Source organism: Sander vitreus, chromosome 21, assembly GCF_031162955.1.
Source record: "Sander vitreus isolate 19-12246 chromosome 21, sanVit1, whole genome shotgun sequence".
NCBI classification, from domain to species: Eukaryota; Metazoa; Chordata; class Actinopteri; order Perciformes; family Percidae; genus Sander; species Sander vitreus.
Genome location: NC_135875.1, coordinates 8,719,425 through 8,740,936, shown reverse-complemented (window position 1 = coordinate 8,740,936; position 21,512 = coordinate 8,719,425). Strand labels below are relative to the sequence as shown.

General features: G+C 40.5%; 2 protein-coding genes across 2 annotated transcripts in view; one reads left to right on the top strand and one right to left on the bottom strand.

The window, feature by feature from the left end:
* Window positions 1–1,209: 1,209 nt before the first annotated feature.
* On the bottom strand, window positions 1,210–5,654 carry kcng3 (potassium voltage-gated channel, subfamily G, member 3). Its single transcript, XM_078279796.1, has 2 exons — window positions 4,757–5,654; window positions 1,210–3,468 (listed from the first exon to the last, which is right to left on the bottom strand). The coding sequence occupies exons 1-2, from the start codon at window positions 5,380–5,382 to the stop codon at window positions 2,823–2,825; spliced, it is 1,272 nt and encodes a 423-aa protein (XP_078135922.1). The 5' UTR covers window positions 5,383–5,654; the 3' UTR covers window positions 1,210–2,822.
* A 551-nt stretch (window positions 5,655–6,205) lies between these two features.
* Window positions 6,206–21,512, top strand: part of mta3 (metastasis associated 1 family, member 3) — a 28,512-nt gene continuing 13,205 nt past the window's right edge. Inside the window, exons 1-9 of the mRNA XM_078279146.1 lie at window positions 6,206–6,475; window positions 8,744–8,811; window positions 10,768–10,861; window positions 15,994–16,120; window positions 17,278–17,341; window positions 18,033–18,150; window positions 19,008–19,110; window positions 19,707–19,806; window positions 19,918–20,106. Coding sequence (XP_078135272.1) covers window positions 6,448–6,475; window positions 8,744–8,811; window positions 10,768–10,861; window positions 15,994–16,120; window positions 17,278–17,341; window positions 18,033–18,150; window positions 19,008–19,110; window positions 19,707–19,806; window positions 19,918–20,106 — 891 coding nt within the window. The 5' untranslated portion in view covers window positions 6,206–6,447. The remainder of the gene's footprint in view (window positions 6,476–8,743; window positions 8,812–10,767; window positions 10,862–15,993; window positions 16,121–17,277; window positions 17,342–18,032; window positions 18,151–19,007; window positions 19,111–19,706; window positions 19,807–19,917; window positions 20,107–21,512) is intronic.

The window sequence follows — 21,512 nt, the reverse complement described above, 5'->3', positions numbered from 1 at the left end:
TCCATGAGTTGACTTGTATTCACTGCATGTTTTGTACTGTGTTACAAAAAGAGCTTTGAAAATGTTTCAAGTCCAGAATGTCCTCGGAGACGAAATGAACGACTGGACTGTCCGGCTACCACTTTAGTCTGGGCTAAAATATCTCAACATCTATGGGATGGATTGCCATACAATTTGGTACTAATATGTATGGTCCCGAGAACATAAATCTTACTGACTTTGGTAATCCTCTGACTTTTCCTTCAGCGCCACCAGCAGATTAAAATTCACATTTAGTTTCAGACCAAATTCCTGCAAAACTAATGAAATTCCCATCAACCTCACTTTGTGTTCAGTTCTTATCAGCAAACGTGTGTTTAATTTTATTCTAAGATGGTGACAATGGTTGACTACGGTATGTATCTGCTAAACATCAGCATGTTAGCATTGTCATTGTGAGCATGCTGCTGTTAGCATTTCGATTAAAGCACTGTGCCTGAGTAAGTCAATTTGGTTTTTAACATCAAAAAGACATTTACACATAGAGAGGGGCTGACAAAAAAATCAATTAAATGAGTGGTAATACAAAGTTTGACCAAACTGAACACCAATTTTGGACAGTTAACTCCACCACCATCATCAAAACACCAACTGAGGGAGAATATATGTAAAGGAGCACTGAAGCTTTTCTGGTAACTTGTGGTGTAACACCTATAACACCTAACTGTATGTATTTTTCCTTTAATGTGTCACCCATGTGTCTTTGAGCTGATTGAGAATACATGAAACCAGCCTTCAGAGCTCATTGACAGATGTGCAACATTAAAAAGTCTGAACCCTGAGAATATAGCGACAGCAGTTTGTGATTCAGTCTATTTACTCTTACAACAGTACTTTGTGAACTAGACTGTGGCACAATATTCACCCCAGTGTGAATCTGATTAGTGCACTGAATGTCCTTGCCAATGGGCTCAGGTGTTCCTCACACTGAATAATATGTTCCACTGCCTGCAGGATGTGAGGTGTAAATAGTATGTCATGACATCAAGACTTTTGAATTATCAAGCTCCATCTGCCAAAAATGCCTTATCCATTAATCACTTTTTTTCTGGCATTAATTATTTTAGTTACTGTAATTTAGAAGGTTATTTAAAGTTAGGAATCTGATAACACTTACATTTTACTATTTTGATTTGTAATAAACAATTACACATTCAAAGACATTTTTCTCACAGAAGTTTTATTATAAAGCTCATACAATAATCACATTAATTACAAGTTCGTGGTATACTGATGAAAAAGTTTTGATTGATGGTTTCAATCAGGCCTGGCCAAAAGTCAGTACAAGCTATGCCACGTGAGCTTGAAAATTGTAGGCAAGGTGGTAAAATATTGATTACCTGTCATATTTGTGACAACTTAAAAAACACATTGATAACAGTACAACAACGATAGTGGGATATGTACTGTCTACAATATTAAACTCATACAAGGCTGCAAAGTCTTTGAGGAAATAAACAATGTAGACTTTAGATTCAAGGACCGACAGATAATTAAAGGACTCCTTAATTGTTTAATTTGTGCAACAAAAGAGCATGGTCTTGATGTGTGTGTGTGTGTGTGTGTGTGTGTGTGTGTGTGTGTGTAAAAAGATGGCAACAGGAGGAAGAGGAGAGGAGATGCAGAGAAAGACTGTTGTGTGGGAGAGGTGTTGACTTGTTTATTTGGATCAACAAATCATATTATCTTGGCAAACCATGGACAGTGGAAACATGTCTGAATAATGACTGTCAGAACCATCATGGTAATTTATTTTTAAATTTTTATTTTTATTTCAATGAATTCTGTGATGCAATTTTTCCAATAATTGCAAAAATGCTGCGTAACAGCAAGGAGTTGTGTGCGTGGATGTGGCCTATTTGTGTGCACACAAGAGCCACCACGATTATGATTGGCATTTTGGAGGATGGAGGTTGCCTTGGAGACAAAGAAATACAAATTGCCTTACATTCACTCACAAATGGAGAAGCAACACATTCTCAGTCTATTCATTGTTTGTGCTCAGGGTTGTTCCACATTTTGTCATCTCTGTCATTGTTGTCCCAGAATCTTTTATCCTCCATTTCACATTCAATCATATCTGTCAACCCGTCATTTGTCTGCCACCTTGTAGTCCTCGATGACCTGTCTCCATATTTCATTATCACTGGCACCTCCTACACAACTAAGCCCTCTGTATACCCCTTCTGCATCCCCACTTTACACTCACTTGTTCACTTCATGTCTATATTTCACAGTTTTAACAGAATGCATCTAGGTCACACATCAATCTTGTGTAACTTGTACCACCTGGGTGCTATAAGACATAGTGAAAGGCTGACAAACATACACACACACACACACACACACACACACACACACACACACACACACACACACACACACACACACACACACACACACACACACACTGGATGCAGCCGTCTCTGCCAATGTTGTAACCATGGGAATACAGTGTAAACAGCAGCCGCTGTCAAAACTGGATTGACTGCGCCTGTGTGTGTTTAATAAATAATTATTTGTGTATTCCTATTCTTCTGTCCAAGTGATGTTGTTAAGGAGATGGGCGCAGAGCATACTGGTTGAAGACGATAATTGGAGATCATAAACACAACAGGCTGGAACTAGACAGGCCAAATAAAAAAACAGGGTTAGCTCAGGCAGGAAACAGAGCAGGGCATAAAATGGATCACTATTTCACAATAGGATCAGCAGGTCTACTGGTTTGTTGAGTTTCTTTCTGATGTAAGCAGGGCCAAAGGTGTTTTGATATAAATGCACATTCATTGCAGCATCTCCACTGACAGGCTGCGTGCGTACCTGGCAGAGCGGAGTTTAAGTTCTTGGTAGCACTGTACAAAACTGTGGTAGATGAATGTGATGGGCAGTGCCAAGAGAACAATGCCGCTCACTACACACATTCCCCCAAGCACCCGTCCCCCAACTGTCACAGGGTACACATCCCCGTACCCCACTGTCGTCATGGAAATGATGACCCACCAGGCGGCTGCTGGGATGCTGGCGTAATCCGGGTTCTGGCTTCCCAAGTCCAAGCCGTGCTCCAGCAGCTGGGCCAAAGCACTGTATATTGCCATGGCGACGAAGACAAACACCATCAGCATGACCATCTCCCGGTAGCACCGCGTGAGCGTCAGCCCCAGTGTCTGGAGGCCGAGAAAGTGTCTGGCCAGCTTCATTAGCCAGAACACTCGCATCATCCTCAGCACACGCAGTATCACCCCAGCAACCCCGAGCCCGGCACCCGGCATCCCTGCCCGGGCCATAACCATTGTGACATAGTAGGGGGTGATGGCAATCACGTCGATGATGTTCAGCGGCCGGCGTAGGAAGTCTAACTTGCTTCTGGCCACCAGAAAGCGCATTATGCACTCTGCTGTAAACCAGCCAATACACACTGCCTCCACTATCCTATGGAGGAGAGAGGAAAGGAGAAAAATGAGCAGAACTGACTGTAACCAGGAAATGGCAAAGAAACTACAGAGAGATATGGATAATATGAGACGCTGTTTGACAATCAGTAAATGTGAGGAAAAAGGAAGCAAAGCAGGGGTGATATAAATTAAGGGAAATAAGGACATCTGACGCAATTCCGGGTTGACACAAGTAATCAAAGACAGGAGGATAGTAAGGACAGAAGAAAATTGCCGGGAAACTGCAGAGAGGGGGGGGGGGTTAAAAACCCTCAAAGAGAGACTGTGACATAAGCAAGCACATGATTACCCCATTGATTAGAACAGCAAAGGCAATCAAACTGAATTAGAATGAGGTGGTGCTTGTATTTGATGCAGTGAGGCCAAGCAAATACCACAGAGCCTAAATCGGAATAATGTTGACCCCCAGTATAAACTACACTTTTTGAGATTACCTAACCACTGTGACCGATCCAAAACTATGTCCAGCCAGAGTGAACATAACCCAGCCTTATATAGAAAAAAAACTGCCTCAGGCTTTCGAGAGTACAGGCTGTGCAAAAATAATGTGGAAAAAGAGGTGCACTCTTTCACCTTACATCCAAAAACTGAAGCCAAAATAAGAAGATATAAAAGGTGATTACTGGTTTAATTACTTTCTGTTTGCTTCCCATAACATATAATCCCTCAGTACACTTTCTACTTTCAAATCATTATCTACTGGAATATTATGTATCTGATGTGTTTGTTCTTCTTGTGTACTGTGCAGTGTAAACTAACCAAGCCAAAATCAATTGTGAAGAGGAAGGAAGAGGCACATGGAGGAAGACAGGGTGTTCTATGCATTAACACCACACTTTTTGTAGATAATATGGATTGTTTATTGATTGGCTTCCTTGGGGGTTTGCTTGTCTGACATGTAAAGATCCTAATGTTTAATGTCCTGCCTGAAATGTGCTGTCATTGGGCTGTATTGACCTAAAAGAGGAGTCAATTCACTAAACACAAGGACAAAGTCCCTATATTTAACTAATGAGTGTTTTCTATCATGGTTCAAATATATTGCTTCAAAGTAAATGTTGATTTTTGACACTTAAATGGTAGAAGAAAACATCTTTTACCATTTTAAAACATATTTAGGCTCAAAACGATGGGATACTGACTTTTACGCACCAGATTTTAAAGCACAGTCTCACTTGTATCGACACATATTGCGCTTAAACATTTAGCAGCATCTTCACGAAGGTTCCCTGTTATTCCTCTAAACTTAACTGACTATCGCCTACCTGTGCTCCTCCACAGTAGTTCTCTTGGCTGTATCCCAGTCCGGCAGTGTGCTAGCACACAGCATGATCATAGAAACGAGCACAAAGATCACAGACACTGAAGCCAAAAGCTGCGCCAAAAGCGAAGAGTTGGGCTCCTCGAATGTCTTGCGCATCTTCTCGAGCCATTTAGCGCGACCGGTGAGCGCAGTCCGTTGCACCGGCTCGCCCGAGCTCTGGGACTCATCCCCCGACACTCCGACGTCCACTTGGGACAGAGTGTCCAATCCGATCTCGGACATCCTGTCGTCCAGGCGTTTCTGGCAGCAGGAGTCCAGGTGCGCGCTCTCCAGTCCCCAGTAGAGCATCTCTGTGTAGAAGGACAGCTCACACACTCCGGGGACAAAGCGGAGTTTACCAGAGCGCACGTAGAGCATGATGAACACGAAAGCCTGCGCGTGGCGGTCAAAGAAAAACTCATTCCGGTCCCTGTCGTAGTCATCGCACAGTTCAAGAACCTCTTTCTCGGTTGCGCATGCATGCAGGCGGCTGACGCGTCGGAGAGGGAAATCCTTAATCACCTCGCGGGTGAAGGCGTACCGGGTTCCCCCTACGTTGAGTACGCAGATACTCTTCCCGAACTTCATCTTGTCAACCTGTAACCCAACTAAAACGCATCTTCGCAGTCCATTGTCCCTTCCATCATAGTAGTTTGGACACTTGGGGGACAACAGTCCCCTGTCCCCCAGGGCGTGGCTGGGACTGAGTGGAGCTGGACCTGTGCTGAGCTCAGTGGCTGATGGAAACTATCCCCTCTGTCCCTCACTCCTCTTATCCCCCTGTAGCCTGTATAAGAGACTCTCCACCCCAGTCAGGGTGAGCCAATCCCATCAATGATGTCACATGTGCGCGCACGGACGCACGCACGCACTGAAACAGAAACTCATACACGGAGACACAAAACGTTATTTTACACACATTAACTCCAAAGTAGAGACTGTTTCCACAGATATAAAATAGTACAAATATTGATAGGCTAAGTGAATCTTACAGTGTATCCATTTTATTTGGATTTTTTTATAGACATAGCCTATTTGTATGACCACTGACAAATTTAATTGATCGATTGCTTCACTTGAATTATTGTGCACATGACAACTCTTACATTATGTTAAGAACGTTTAATGACTTCTCCCAGTATCCCTGTAAGATTTCTACATAGGCTAATAATATTAAGTAGCCAGGTTATATGGGTAGCCTAAGTGTTATCGTCACTTGCTAAATATAGGCTATATTACAATGATGGTTGCATTTGGAATAAATTACGCACACGTTGTTTATTTCAAATAAGTATGATTTGTAAAGGTAACAGTACATGTGTAAGTGCGTGTGTCCGTGCCGTGTGTGTGTGTGTGTGCGCGCGCGCGCGTGCGCGGCCCCCCTCTCAACGTCACCAGCCAGTGGTTTTTCGGGTTGATCTGACTTCTTTTGGCTGCCGAGAGTTCACTGTATTGTAAAGGGTACTGTGAATCCTAGAGGAGGAGGGGGGGTTGATTTGCCAAAAATTCTCCCGCTTGGGTACACATCCGGAGTCTCGACGATCATAATTTATCGCACCCTTTACCTTTTAAGATACTGGGTTTTATTGTTTTTATTAATTTATTCTATTTCTCTTAGTTTATGGTTTACGTTAACACTCCGGGAGGGCAGAAATGGCGGCCAACATGTACCGGGTCGGAGGTATGTATGTCAATGTGGATCTTTTTTATCAAACTGAAACCCTTCCAGTTTTGCATCCCTTAGGGATTATGTGGCGTTATTCTAGTTTGTTTGCATCTAATAGTGAGATGCGGCTGTGCTTTACTTATAGAGATGCATTAAGTTGGAGCAGGAAGGTGAGAATTTGTAAATATTTGGGATTCAAAATGGGTCAGGCCTCGCGTCTGTCGTGGCCACAACAGCTAGCCGCGAGCTTGCTAAATGGCTAGCTTACAATGTAAATATATTTCAATTGTCGGCACCTTTGTTGGTCTTTGGTTTTCGGATAGTTAGACCGGGGATACGGGTAACTGATACGCGGTTGGACCTCTCGGCTAGACATGTGTTTAAAAGCTTGTTAAAATGTTACCACGGGTTGTCTGAGCCTGCCTTTGTATTTGCCTCTTCTGGCATGCAGCCATTAGTACGAGTCCTTATTGAGCTAACGTTAGCACTAGCAATGGCTTCACTGATTAGCATTATTGCAGCTGTGGCGCTCTTTCTACATTATTAGAGGAACGCATCAACAATCTTGGTAACATTAGACTCAATGTATTGCCACACTGTTCACATACAGTTACAACAAGCGCAATTAATTAGCAAATTGGCTTCACTTGATAGCTTGTTAGCAGTGTACTGGAATTCAACATCAAATTGTCTCGATTCATGGCGTCGTTGTGTCGGGTTGGATTAAAGCCTAACGTTACACTTTTATTCACACGTAACCTACTTTTCATCTAGCTACATGACGAATGTGATTCATCTTAAATGGAATATGTGGTTGACACATTAACATTAAGCATCTTTGCACAGGTGATATTATTGGCAACAGTGTATCACTGACTGGAGTAGCAGTGTCTTTACAACGTATCAATGTAACGTTTGTTGTCCATATGGTCACCTCAGCTGCAGTTCTGCTGCCTTCACGTGCTCTTTGGAAACTGCAGCTCCTAGACCTTAAAGCTTGTTAGTGCATTGGAGTTTATGTATTTATGAAATAATAACATCTGTCTTGAAACTAGTCTTTTGGAAATGTTGCCTCTTTATAGTTAGTCCTAATTTGTGCAACAATGTCAGCTCAAATAGAAGAATATAGGCCTACATGTTGGGACTGGAATTTATTCTGTTACAACAATATCACTCTGGGGATAACCATTTTGATTCCAGAGGTAGACAACTGTTGTATTTATATGCACTGACCTAATGTCAAATGACAACTTCGACATATTTACCTCTTCACTGGCTTATGTATGTGCTTGGAACATAGTGATTACAATATTTCAGACAGCACTTGAATGCAGCATGAAACATGGACTAAACTTTTTTAAAGTTACTATATATTCTCATCAGGTAGAGTTTAATCAGTCTGGGTTTCTGTCTCCTCAGGCTAGGTAAAAATGTTTATGCAGATTTTGTTGATGAGCTGTGGAAAATCAGCAGTTATGACTTAAATATATCCCTTCCCTGAATGTATTTATCTTACAAAATCATAACAGTCTAGTTGCCTGTCTCAAAGGCTGTGAAGACCTTGCAGTACACATATAATTGCCATGACCTGTTTAACTTAATCTGATGTTCTTTGTGGTGTACGCTAATTACCCAGTTTAGAACAATTGCTGATAGTTCTGACTTTCGTCCACTCATGCTTCTAGTTTTGGCCCCACTGTAGTGGTGAACCATTAAATTATCAATGTTATATTTAAAAACAAATTGAGAAAGAACACTACAGTACTGTACTTGCCAGTTTCCAGTTCCTCTGCTTACTTTTTTTTTTGTTTGTGAACTGGGAATAGGATAGTGGTTGCATGTGTAGATGGAAGTTCACTACCTGGTCACTTTTCTAGGTACACTTATATAATTGAATGCAATCCAATACAACAGATCTGCCACACATTCTACATTTAGGAGGATTGTAATGGTAAACTTGGTAACACATTCAGAGATTGGTGGTGAAACCCTCTCTTGTGTTTGTAAATGGGGTGGGCCAAACTCCTCTCAATACAATGCAGTCCAGTTCAACACTACTGCAAACTACAACCTTAGTGGTAAACATATTAGTTAAATAAATATCTCTTTGACTGTTTCAATCAAAACTGAAGATAATTATCTTTTGTAAAGGTGAGCTGTTTATTGGATTACATTTGATTTTTCAGGTGCACGTGATAAAGTGACCACTGTGTATAATTTTTTACTTGGTCTTGGCGAATCTATCGTTACAAAGAAGTGATCAGTGTGTGTTTTCTGTTGCAGATTATGTATTCTTTGAGAACTCCTCCAGTAACCCTTACCTTATCCGGCGGATAGAAGAACTCAACAAGGTACTAAAGTGTTTGTGTGTCACTTTTGTGTGTGTTTATGCTGTTTTTTTGCCTGAGGGTGAATAGCTAGGATTCTTCCCTGTTCCTATCCCGTGTGTGTGTGTGTGTGTGTGTGTGTGTGTGTGTGTGTGTGTGTGTGTGTGTGTGTGTGTGTGTGTGTGTGTGTGTGTGTGTGTGTGTGTGTGTGTGTGTGTGTGTGTGTGTTAGGGCTGTTGGAACGATCTGATGAACAATAAAGTTAGTGGGAGTGAGCAACACAAGGCATTGTGAGATCTTTGGGCACAAAGCTAACGTTACGGTAGAGACAGAGTAACATTAGTAAAGAGGGAGTGACAGGCTGCGGCTTGGAATCAAAGGTAGGATCGGAAATACTGTTTTTACGTGAAATAAAAATTAACATCCACTGAATTATAATGCCTATGTTTAATTAGCTCGTTCTTCTTTCCTAACTGTGACAGGAGTTATAGAAGCTCAGCTGGGAGCTTCATGGAGACAGCTAATGTTAATGTTATCTGCCTATCAGCTGTCAGAGTCCGCTTCGACTTCATATATTAACTTCCAAAAGCTGTATTCTCATTAACGTGACAATCTGCAATAAACAAGTTGCTTATAAACTGCTAAAAAGTGGTGACAGCACCATTTGGCAAAGGTATCAATGCCATTAGCATGGTGGCTAACACTAATGTTACTTTGTTTATGACATATCGTTTCGGCTGTGCGTTCAAACAAGCTGTCAATGTGCAGACCGAGTACCGTTAGCATTTACAACAGAGCCGCTTCACTACACTTGTTATAATGTGAAAATGTTTCATTACAGGGTTCTCTGTTGATTTGGGTTTGTCGTTGTGTGCTTGTGGTTGACAATAATACACTGTATATAAATGAATGTGTGCCAGAAATGCATTACACCATGGCGTAAGCTAATTTTTGAAATCCCTCTAGTGGACAGAACGTATAACAACAACCACATGCTGATAGTGGCATTGGCAATGCACAAAAGCCAATTTATGCTTCTGCGTTAAATCGATGCCGTAGGTACGTACGTGGAGATACGGACCCTACACCGTAACCTGATGTGCACTTCTAGCCTTAAGTAACTAGAAGTGTTTGTAATTCGATTTCAGTCTCCTAACTGCTGTTGATATCCCAGGACACACCTGTGGGAGTGTATGTGTAGATGGGGGAGGTTACTGAAATGGACATCTCAGGAGCTCAGATAGCTTTGAATTAAAGATCAGCTCATACCAGCTTTGAAAGGCAACGTGGTCTGACGTTTGTTTTCTGCCAATGGTTGATCATTTGTAGAGTTTCCTGTTTTAACTTATTACCTAGAGGTCTGTCACCTGTCAGTTAAGAACAGACCAAAGCTAACTTTTGTTAGAAACGCTTTTCCTGTGTTGCATGTGCACTAAGATACTCAGATAAACGCATGCCAGTATCAGATAATGCGGGTGGGAAGATGTCAGACTGGTCAGTATCAGCCTGAGAAAAACATATTGAGGCTGAACATTAGTACATAAGTGATTAATGGGTGGACAAAATTACAGGAACAGATAATGGTTAATTCAACTTGATTTCTGAGATTTTACATTTTTGTGGCCATAGCTTTTGGTGGTGGGGCATGTATTGCAATATATTATGAGGTGTTCCTGTTATTTTGTCCATATTCTTCAGGCGAACACTCATTAAATACATCTGCTCTTACTTACAAGCTTCCTAGAAAAGCATCAGAAGTTGGAAGCAGTTTTCATCAGTCACATAATTTTGACTTTGAGCCTGTCAGCCTAATTATCCAGCGAGACAATCATTCAATCATCTGAATGGTCAGCCTGTCATATCAGCATAGCTTGACGAGTACACAAAGTAGCCAGGTCTCTTGGGAAAGTAGAGGTCTGTGCAGGGAGGTGTTGCTACTGCTTTCAGTCAACCTGGATCTCTCTACTCTCTCTGTTTCAGACGGCCAGTGGGAACGTGGAGGCCAAGGTGGTTTGTTTCTACAGAAGAAGAGACATCTCCCACAGCCTCATCCAGCTTGCAGACAAACATGCAAGTGAGTAGTAACTCCTGTCACACAATAAAGCCCCTTTAACACATGCACTGCAACCCTGAAATGATCACATTACCCAAAGGCGCTGTATGTGGGAAGGCTAATGTTCGAATGAGTTCGACGTAAAATTAAACGGACTTTAGCCTGCCAGCTCCCTAGTACAATGTCTGTATATTGTCCGATTGAGCCCATGTGTGAATAAAGCAGGTGGCTCATGCAACTGGCGCGAAACCGGAAAAAAACCATCTGTGGGTAAAGAAGAAGGGTGATTTACACAAAGATTCCCAACGAAAATGTCTAACTGAAGAGACAACAAGTTTAGGCAATTTGTGTTGGTAACAGCTGACGCTGAAATCCCCAGACAAACCCAATGAATGGCAAGAGACTCTGTTGTTTATGACGAACTGGCTATGTGACTGCGGTGTAATCTGCGTCATGCCCTGCCCCCTTAACGCTTTATCCAGTCATATCTGGCACAGATAATCTCCTATTGTGTGCTACATGTGTAAAAGGGCAATTTTGGACATTGTCTGGAGCTCATATGACGAAATCGGCTTTGTTTGTTTTTTTCAGGTGTCACGTGAATGAAAATTCCTTTCAAGCAATTCAGTTTTGTAAGAGACAATACAATTTCTTCAGAATCTGTATATTAATATACATCAAACTCAAATGTAGAGCTGAAATTATTAGTCGATTAGTTAGTTGATCAACAGAAAATTAGTTGGCAACAATTTGGATCATCAGTTTTTTTCTTTTAAGTCTTTTTATGCAAAAATGCTACATTTGCTGGTTTTAACTTCAGAAATGTAAAGCTATTCTGTTTTTTCTCTGTTTTGTCATTGTAAATAGAATATCTTTGGTTTAATCGATCAATCGAGAAAATATTCTGCAGATTTATCGATAACGTATATTCATTAGGGCTGTCAAAGTTAACGCGATAATAATGTAACGCAGATTCCTTTTAATGCCACAAATTTTTGGGTGCGCGATTAGTGCAAAAGCTTTCTGTGATATGGGCCTTCGGGCTGCTCCATAGTTAAGGAAATCAGGAAGCGCTGCAGCACTTGTGTTTTGGATTGCTAGCATTAACAAACCTTGAGCAGAAATGGATAAAGAAAAAGGTCTTTTGAATGGAAAGTTCAGTTCCAAAGCCCTTCCAGATGGTTCTCTCGACAAGACTAAAGTTATTAGTTTGTACTGTCGATATGAATTGAGTTACCACCATAGTACGCCAAATACCACTTGCTGACCAAGCATTGTAATATAATGCACAATGTCCATTGTTTTGTTTTGAGCTGCTTCAAAAAATGGGAGGTTTAGTTCACCTTTACAAGTGTCAAGTGGGACACTACATTGACTTATTATTACCAAGTAATGTTACAGTCAGGTCAATATGCCCATCTGTTGTTAGTTGATGGGCTTGAATTTGCCATAGTATGCTTCAGCATATTTTTTGAGCATACAGTACCTTTGAGGTTATTCTGGAGAATATTCTAGACGGTATTTGTCATTGTTTTGGATTGATGCAATAAGAATAAACGTTTGCAAAAAGCAAGCATGTTTGTCCACTCCCATGTTGATAAGAGCATTAAAAAATTGAAAAGTATCTCTTTTTTTAAAGTACATTCAGAACAGATGAAAATTTTTAATTTGCAATTCATTGCGAGTTAACTCTGGACAATCGTGATTAATCCAAATTTAATTTTTTTATCGATTGACAGCCCCTTATATATAATTGTTAATTGCAGCCTTACACAAATGTATTTACAAATTTGAGAATCTGTGAATTTGGTATCTTTTCTTGATAAATGACACAATGACTCTATTATTAAAATTGTTGATCAATTCGTAAGTAATGGACGGACATTACGCAGCAGTCTGAAACTGTATGGTTTTCATATGCATTTTCAGCCAACCTCGGTGAATGAAAATGTCATTATGGGCTTTCTGCTGAATGTCAGTTTTCCACTTAGCACATCCTGTGCACATAGTAACATTTACTGTCAATATGATTATTATTTTTCAGGTGTGCAACCATTTAGTCACATGAACAGGTGCTCTAGGATGAAAATATGCCGCTATTTATATATCACATTTATTTCTCAATTACTTATTACTGGAAGGGAGTGAATTGGAGTGCACCTATGAGGAGAAGAATGAAGGAAAAGGAAAGTGTTGTTAGTACAACAACACCTGTTCCCAGTGATGTTTAACGTTGTCCTTTGGTTACAATTAACACAGAAAGTGATCAACAATGTGTGTGTGTATATATGTATGTATATATATGTGTGTGTATGTATATATATATATATATATATATATATATATATATATATATATATATATATATATATAAAAACTCTGCCAAAGCAATCTCACATCTTCGAGGAGGAAGACTGAGCTGATTGAGTTAGCAGCAGGAGACCCAGTGAAGAATAAAGTTTACTTGACTGAGAATCAACACTGATAGGAAAGAGGAATGTCTTGCGTGGCTAAATACTATTCTGTGTGGTCAAACTGGTTGTGGATAACCAATTTTACTCATTTGGCTTGACTCTTTAAACATAAGCAACCCTAAGCACAAAAATAGAAATCTAAAAGTTTGCAGGGACATATGCACTTATCGCAGCACTGTGCCAATTTCACAAGCTATTGCAGTCAGTCGTCTACCAGATGCTCAGCAGAAAAGATAGAAACAATAATAAGATTTAGCACTGCCTACCACACAAAAAAAAAGTATGGCTTGGATTAGTTTAGGAGGAAAACAAAAGGACAGGCACAATCTGATTTACAGAAATGAAGCACAATGTGCAGAGTTTGTAGGAGTCAAAGCTGACATGTCTGCACTTAAAACCAAACTACAAAGTCAAACTAGAAAGGCACTCTAAGAGCGCAGACCTCCGCCAAGGCATGCCCTATCTCACAATGTTACTGCAGTGTGATTTTTCCCAGTCGGGAACTAATTTTTCCGATTACTTCGACACCATTTGAATGCAGCACAAATACCCTATCTGACCATGTTAACGACAGTGAAAATAATTAGTGTTTTTAGATTAGCTCCAAAATGTATTGGGCTCTTCCTTGGCCCATGCAACACTCTTCCATCAAGTGTCATAAAAATTGGGCCAGTAATTGTTTTGTAATCCTGCTGACAGACTAACAAACAAACTGACAAAACAAAATATAACCTTGGTGGAGGTTACTATCTACAAGTTTAAGATACAAAAATATCAATCTGTTACAGATATAGATACCGAGAAAAAGAACAGATCAGAAAACAGCGAGGTTGTGTCCACTTCACGCAACAATTGGCCATGGATGCAGAGGTGGAAATGGGGGATCTGTAGGATGTTCTAATGATTTGAATCTGTATCAGTGCCAATACTAGAGAGTGAAAACAGTGTTATAATAGATCTCTGTTTGTCTAAGTATATGCCTGCACGGTGCACTGACTTAAATGTGTTTCTGCTGCATGTCATGGGCCCCATTTCAGGAAGGAGGTTTAACAAACTCTGAGTCTAACCCTGAACTCTGAGTTGATTTACCCTGAGATGGGAAACTCTTTGGTTCCAGAACAGCTGATTTGAGTTGGTTCAGTCAACTCAGTAGGTTCACGCGCGTGCACCACCACAATAAAAAGGCAGTATGAGTGGAGCCATGATACTACGATTCACCATGGTAACAACCACAAACAAACGGGTCTGTGGAAATACTCATTCGCACATACAGTGAGTTAAAAAAACAACACAGCGGCTGCTGCAAAAAAGCGAGAATTTGCGTGGGAGAAAAAGTGCTGCTAGAGTAAATGCGTATATTCCAATATAGTGTATATCATATTTAATCATAAGTAGGCTATAGCCCTTATATTACTGGTGAAATGATATTGAACCTATAATCTATTTCATTTAGGTGCAATACTGCGGGCGAAAAAGTACTACACCTACTAAACCCACTCAGCAGCACCATCATTAACAGAATTATAATTCATAATCTTTTATTTCAAAGGGTTTACCTCATTCACCTGCAATCATGTGGAACATATTTTTAATGGCTCTTACTAGTTTGTGTCCAGGGAACACTACAAAAGCGTTTAAAACACGTTTCAGAGCGAGTCACACTCTTCTGACGGTGCTTTGCTATACAGTGGCTTTACTAAAATGCTCCGCATCACCAATGTTGTAAAGAATTAAGGTTATGCAGCCTAGGCTGCATAACAGACTGGGAAGAAAAACGATACCGCTCAAATAGGAACTTAGCTGAAAATTAAAATGTCGGGGCTTCAATATCATCTCCCGACATATAACACCCTGCGAAGTAAAGCAGCTTCTTCATCAAGGGGATCGGCGACAAAAGGAAATGCCATGTTTTAAGAAAAACGTTTTATAGTCTGCCTAACATGGTTAGTAAACCAACACTGTTTTTTTATTCATGCCGATGACAAACTTCGCTAAAATGCGCTTGATACAGAATGAATGAATGAGGAAATGAAAGAGCGCTGTGTCAGATGGAGGAGACTGAGAGAAACTCGAGGTTTCTTGAAGAAAACCTGCTCCCGACCAGGTTAGGTTCACTGGCTCAGTTACCATAGTAACTGACTCTGAGGTTAAGTTACCTCTCTTTCTGAAACAGAAAACCCAGAGTTTCCCTCCTCTCAGGGTTAACAAACTCAGAGTTTTCACTAAACCTGCTTTCTGAAACGGGGCCCTGTGCTGACTCGGCTGGAGCTAATCCAGTATTTATGGGCGAACACTGTTCCTAAAAAAAATTAAATTAAATTTCTGGTAATAGTCCTGAGCATAATAGCTTGGGCGTTGTTAATTGATGGCAGCAATAGTTTGTGATTGCAAAGCCCTCAAGAGCCATTTTACCAGCCTATTGTATTAGATTTGAGGACAGCACAGTTATAACAAATATGAAGTGGTGTTTTATGAATCCTTGGAGATAAATGGATGAATTTGTCTGAAACCATTTGTGACTTTGATGATGTGTTGGTCTGTTATCTGTCACGGGTAAGCCACTGTCATGTTTCTTGTCATTTTTCTTCAAATTGCTTCTGTGATACATGGATGTTTAACATCAGTGCCTTTTCTAATATGTTTGCTGGTGTCATTTTCTCTCATGTGTGCCTTTTGCAGAGGAGTTGGAAGAAGAGAAGGAGAGCCCGACAGAGACAGACCTAACAGAAAAACAGAAACACCAGCTTCGCCACAGAGAGCTCTTCCTCTCCCGGCAGTATGAGAGTCTACCTGCGACACACATCAGGTACTGTACAAAGACACACACACACACACACACACACACACACACACACACACACACACACACACCAGGGATGGAAATTTGAATTTGCTCAATTTACCAGCCACAGTGGCGGGTAAATAAAAGTAGTAGTTGCAGACCACGAGCTCGCAGAGCTCCGCAAACGGGCTGCCCGAGCAGGTGGCTGTGTTGCGGAGCACCGCGAGACAGCCATCCCGTCTCCTCCTGTCTGAACCCCGCGTAAGACATGGCTGAATCTCCAATGGTTTTAGTCATCTAGACACACGCTGCTCTTTTACCAGTCAACCTGAGGTAGATGTTAGAATATAGTCACAGAACGAGTCTCGACCAAGCATGAGCAAGATGGGTGGGGCCAGGATCCAGAATTCCAGAAAGGTTGGATGTGCTACCAGCCCCCTTTCAGACCTTGTTAAACAAAAATATTGGTCATAACAGAGTAGTTTACATACTTTAAAAAGTGTCTGGAGTGGGACTTTAAGTTGTAACGCCACTGCCCAATGTGGTAGTTTCTCTTCTTTTTGGTGTTACTCCTGTTCTAGTATGATCTGATAAAGTACATGGTGAAAGATAAACCAGTGAAAGATCAGAATGGGACTGGGGAGGAGGATGGGTGGAGGAATGTTTTTGTTTTTTGTTTAATCTGCCCAACTCATTAAATGTAACTTCTGAGAGGGAGAAGGAGAGGATGTTTTTATTTGTCCTTAAGACTTTACCTTATGAAATAAACATGCTTGATTATTGTAGATCTTGTGTTATTATTATTTTTCACATGCAGTTAAACACTTGCCGGTTAAAAACAAGAAAGTGGCTGGTAAAATAGGTGAGTGGCTGGTAGATTTTGGAATCCACCAGCTACAGTAACAAAAGGTGAACTAAAAAGTTAATTTCCATCACACACACACACACACACACACACACACACACACACACACACACACACACACACACACACACACACACACACACACACACACACACACACACACACACACACACACACACACACACACACACACCAACCATCTGCAGGCACTGCCCATGGATAGTCACTCATCCAGCCATGAACAGACAAATTGAGTGTTGCTCACTTCCTGTGTCTGTGTTACATGGTGCTTGTTCCCTCTCTCTCTCCCTATTAGGGGGAAGTGCAGTGTCGCATTATTGAACGAGACTGAAGCTGTTCTTTCATACCTTGACAAAGAGGTGAGCCAGAGAACAGAAAACTTGTCATCTCCTACTGGTTTTTGCTAGTTTCATAGCAGGTCTAGTCATACGTTTTTTTCTAAGGTCTATGGCTGCAGCTAACAATTACTTTCATTGTCAATTAGCTGATTGTTTTCTTGATTTATCCTTTAGTCCATAGAATGTAAGAAAATAGTGAATTTTTTTTAACACCCAAGGTGATGATGTCAGATTACTCGTTTGGTCCAACAAAGAAGAGACTAAAATGTTTACATTTATTATAACATGCAACATGCAAAGAAATAAGCAAATCCTCAAATATTTTAGATGCTAGAAGTAAAGTATATTAGGACTATTTGGTTATTAAAATAGTTGCATATTGTTTTTCAGTCGATTGGCTAATTGTTAATTCGTTTCAGCTCTAGAAAAGGCACATTTTTCAGTTGCAGCATTTATCTTCATTTGCCACTAAAACTTCACCTTTTTGGCCTATTACTGTTTTTGCAGAGATTACAGTAAAGATTATTCTTTTACTCAACAGTTGGGATTTACAGGTTTACCTGCAGAATTTCTTGCAGCTCTTTCATCAGTATTTCACACTGGGAGTCAAGTTTAAGGTTCAAATTTAGAATGGAGAAGTTTGACATTAGAACCTTTGTAAAACCCCGGTAGCTTAAAATGTGGAGGCTGATTATTGTGTTGTTCTTTTCAGGATACATTTTTCTACTCACTGGTGTACGACCCAACACAGAAGACCCTGCTGGCCGACAAAGGAGAGATCAGAGTGGGGCCACGCTTTCAGGCGGATGTACCTGAAATGCTACAAGAGGGTCAGTCAGAAAGCATGATTTATTTAATTACACCTACTGGCTTTGTTGTTTACAACCGTGTCAAAATGGATACACACCTCGTGTGTGTGTGTGTGTGTGTGTGTGTGTGTGTGTGTGTGTGTGTGTGTGTGTGTGAGATAGTTCTCAAAGGGTTACAGTGGGGAAAGGCAGGTTCGTCTGTGGAGCAATGAGAATATGCAGGCTTTGTTCTAATAATGGAGACAATAGCTGCTTTTTATCATTGTTGAAGAAAAGTAAAAGGAGGTTTAGTTGGAGTTAAAACATACGAGTGACACCTTGATTATAGAGTGCCCCCAGTTGACATGAACGGTTGATATTGCAGCATGATTTCACACATGCAGCTTGAAAATATTACCAAGTATTAATGGTAACTAAAGTCAATATTCCAGAAAAGTGGGGAAAAGTAAAAAAATGACTTGCTAGTGTAAACAAAAGTTGTAAAATGTGTGTTCAGCATGCACATTAGAGATTTTAGGGTTGTAATTTTGCTACTTTTTGCCATCTTTAAAGTTGTCGAGCTAAAGGTCTTTGTATTTGACCGTACTGGACAATAAGATGGAGCTACTGTACATTAAAGCGAACATACAAAGTTAATAGTGGAAGAAACCAACAAAAACACCCTCTTCTGTCCAGAACCATTATATGTATGTGGACATTTACAGATAGAAGCAGATTGTGTACAGATTAAACAACTAGCTCTACCAAAAAAGGTAGAGCAATCTCGTGGGTTGATGGTCATGATTATCTCGCAATACCCAAATTATTCTTCACTTCCTTCACCTTCGGCCTCAAGCTCCTAGGCTGTCTGTAAGCTGTTGCCTCTGTGTGTCCTGCAGGTGAGGCAGATGACAGGGACCAGTCCAAGCTGGAAGAGAAGCTGTGGTATCCAGAGTGTCCACTTACCAGCAAACAGATAGACCAATTCCTAGTGGTGGCACGGTAAGACCTTTCACCTCTGATGTCTACAGTTACAGGATGTTATGAACCTCCAGTGTACAGCAAATGGAATGAATGGAACAATTTGTATTAAGTATTAAGAGTATTAAAACTCTCACTGCAGAGAAGCTTCATCATTCAGGGCCTCTGTTTGTGGATGATATTCATATTGTTGTTGTTTGAGGGAAAGCTCCAAAGTATGGCTCATTATTTTCATTTCTTATTCTTCGAAAAAAATATGTGAATTTATCGCAGTTTATTTTGGAAATAAAAATGGATGAAATTTGTAATAAAAGTAGACAAAGATTTTTGTTTAAAGTTTTGAAACTTTAGTCTAACCATTTGTTGTGATAGAGTCATGATCAGCTCATTTGTGATGGCACATAATTTTTTTGCTTCCTATTAACTGTAAATATATTCAGCGCTGTGCCTGGTTATTTATCTGTAAAGCAATAAACAAAAACAATGAGCCCTTGTGACGAGGATTTGTAATTATGCAGTAGTGAAATGGTACATGAATCTCACTGGGTTTTTTTTTTTTTTTTTTAATATACATATATATTCTGCAAGTTTGTTTGTGTTTCTGTGTAATTTTTCAGGGCGGTTGGGACCTTTGCTCGAGCGTTGGACTGCAGCAGCTCGGTTAGACAGCCAAGCTTACACATGAGTGCAGCTGCTGCCTCACGAGATATCACACTGGTGAGTTGGACACACACACACGCTCACACACTTACTCACCCTGCAGTACCTGATCGTGACTTAAATGATACTGCTAGTTTGTAACACCCTCTCTGTGTCCATTTGTTGCAGTTCCATGCGATGGACACGTTGCATCGTCATAATTACGACCTGTCTAGTGCCCTGAGTGTACTGGTCCCAGCGGGCGGCCCGGTGCTCTGCAGGGATGAGATGGAGGAGTGGAGCGCCTCGGAAGCTGCCATGTTTGAAGAGGCACTAGAAAAATACGGAAAAGACTTCAACGACATTCGACAAGACTTTGTAAGTGTAATGTGTATATAATAGTGGTGTAACGGACCATAGTTGATCCGTGGTCCGGAGTTGAACAACAATAATAATAGTGTGAAATAAATTGTTACTGTTTCTGTTACTTCAAGTAGGCTGCTAAATCTCTATGGAGGGTTGCCGTGAAAAGATACAGGCAATGCAATTTTCTGTTCACGTGAACGGTGCATGTTAAAATCCGTTGTATGTTCATGTAAAAGGAGCATGTTAAAAGCAGTCAATAGATATGGTCATGGCTACGGGAGAAGCGGAGGAACTCGAAAAGTCGTGACGCCGGCTACATTTCTGTCATATCATCGGCAGTTGGTAGTTGAGTTACCCGAGAATACGGGGCTTTGAGCCGGGTACAGGGCACGCAAACTGCCGGTCGTTTCGGCGGACATTACAGCGTTATACAGGGACAACAGTTCACCAGAACACTCCCAAGGAACACTCATTTCCAGGGTGAAAGTCCTTTATGTTCCCCGGGAAAGCTCCCCGGCTTGAAAGTGCTGTGTTTTACGAGAGTCAATCGCATTTAAACCAAAATATTGTCCCCTCCTTTTTTGTGCTGATCCGAAAATTGTTCCAATCCGTTACTCAAAACCATGATCCCAACCGTGACTTTTGTGATCCATTGCACCCTTTAGTATATTACTGGGCCCAAACTCTTGACATCAAACAAATCCTAAAATATTTTTATGTTATGTTTACATGAGTAATTTTAAGTTTTTTTGTATTGGGTGTTAAGGTGTTTTATGTTGTTATTTTGCATTATTTTACAAGTTTTAGGTAGCTCAGTCAGCCCTAAATATGGCTAATCTTTTCCCCCCTGGACACTAAAACTGAATGTCAGAATAATACAATTTATTTCTCTTCATGAGAAGATGAGACAAGAAGAACAGCAAAAATGTGCTACATTTCTCAACATCTAGTTTAAAGAGTTCAGAACATTCATTATCTGTTGTTTCTTTAAAAAGTAACTCAACGCTAAATGTACTTTTTAGTTAGTAAATAACATGTACATTCAGTTTATTACACCATCTATTGATCTTGGTCCCATTTTATAGTGTTTTTTGTGTTGGCTAAATAAGGTATTTTCCTTTTTTCCAGAGAAAAGTTTAAGGCTTGAAAGGTGGCTGTTCAGTGCTGGTAGTTCAATTTCTTAATCGATGACAGCTGCGGTCAGCTTTAATTCATATGTTAATACTGCTCATGTAGGTCGGTTGAAAAACAGCTCACGTGGTGGGCAGCGTGTATGAAACTTAAGCAAACATAATCACCAGTGACCAAAGTAAAAAGCAGAAATTGTGTATGTTTAGCTGTATTTTAGGGGGAAATATGGCTTTTTTTGAAACTTACTTAGCACATTGATGCAAAGTGGAGAAGTTTGATTGTGCTGC

Bases quoted from the DNA above. Each gene is read 5' to 3' on its own strand.
- kcng3 (XM_078279796.1), bottom strand. From the start codon at position 5,382: ATGAAGTTCGGGAAGAGTATCTGCGTACTCAACGTAGGGGGAACCCGG. The intron at 3,469-4,756 runs GTAGGCGATAGT...TCTCCTCCATAG, and splicing joins ACTACTGTGGAGGAGCACAG to GATAGTGGAGGCAGTGTGTA.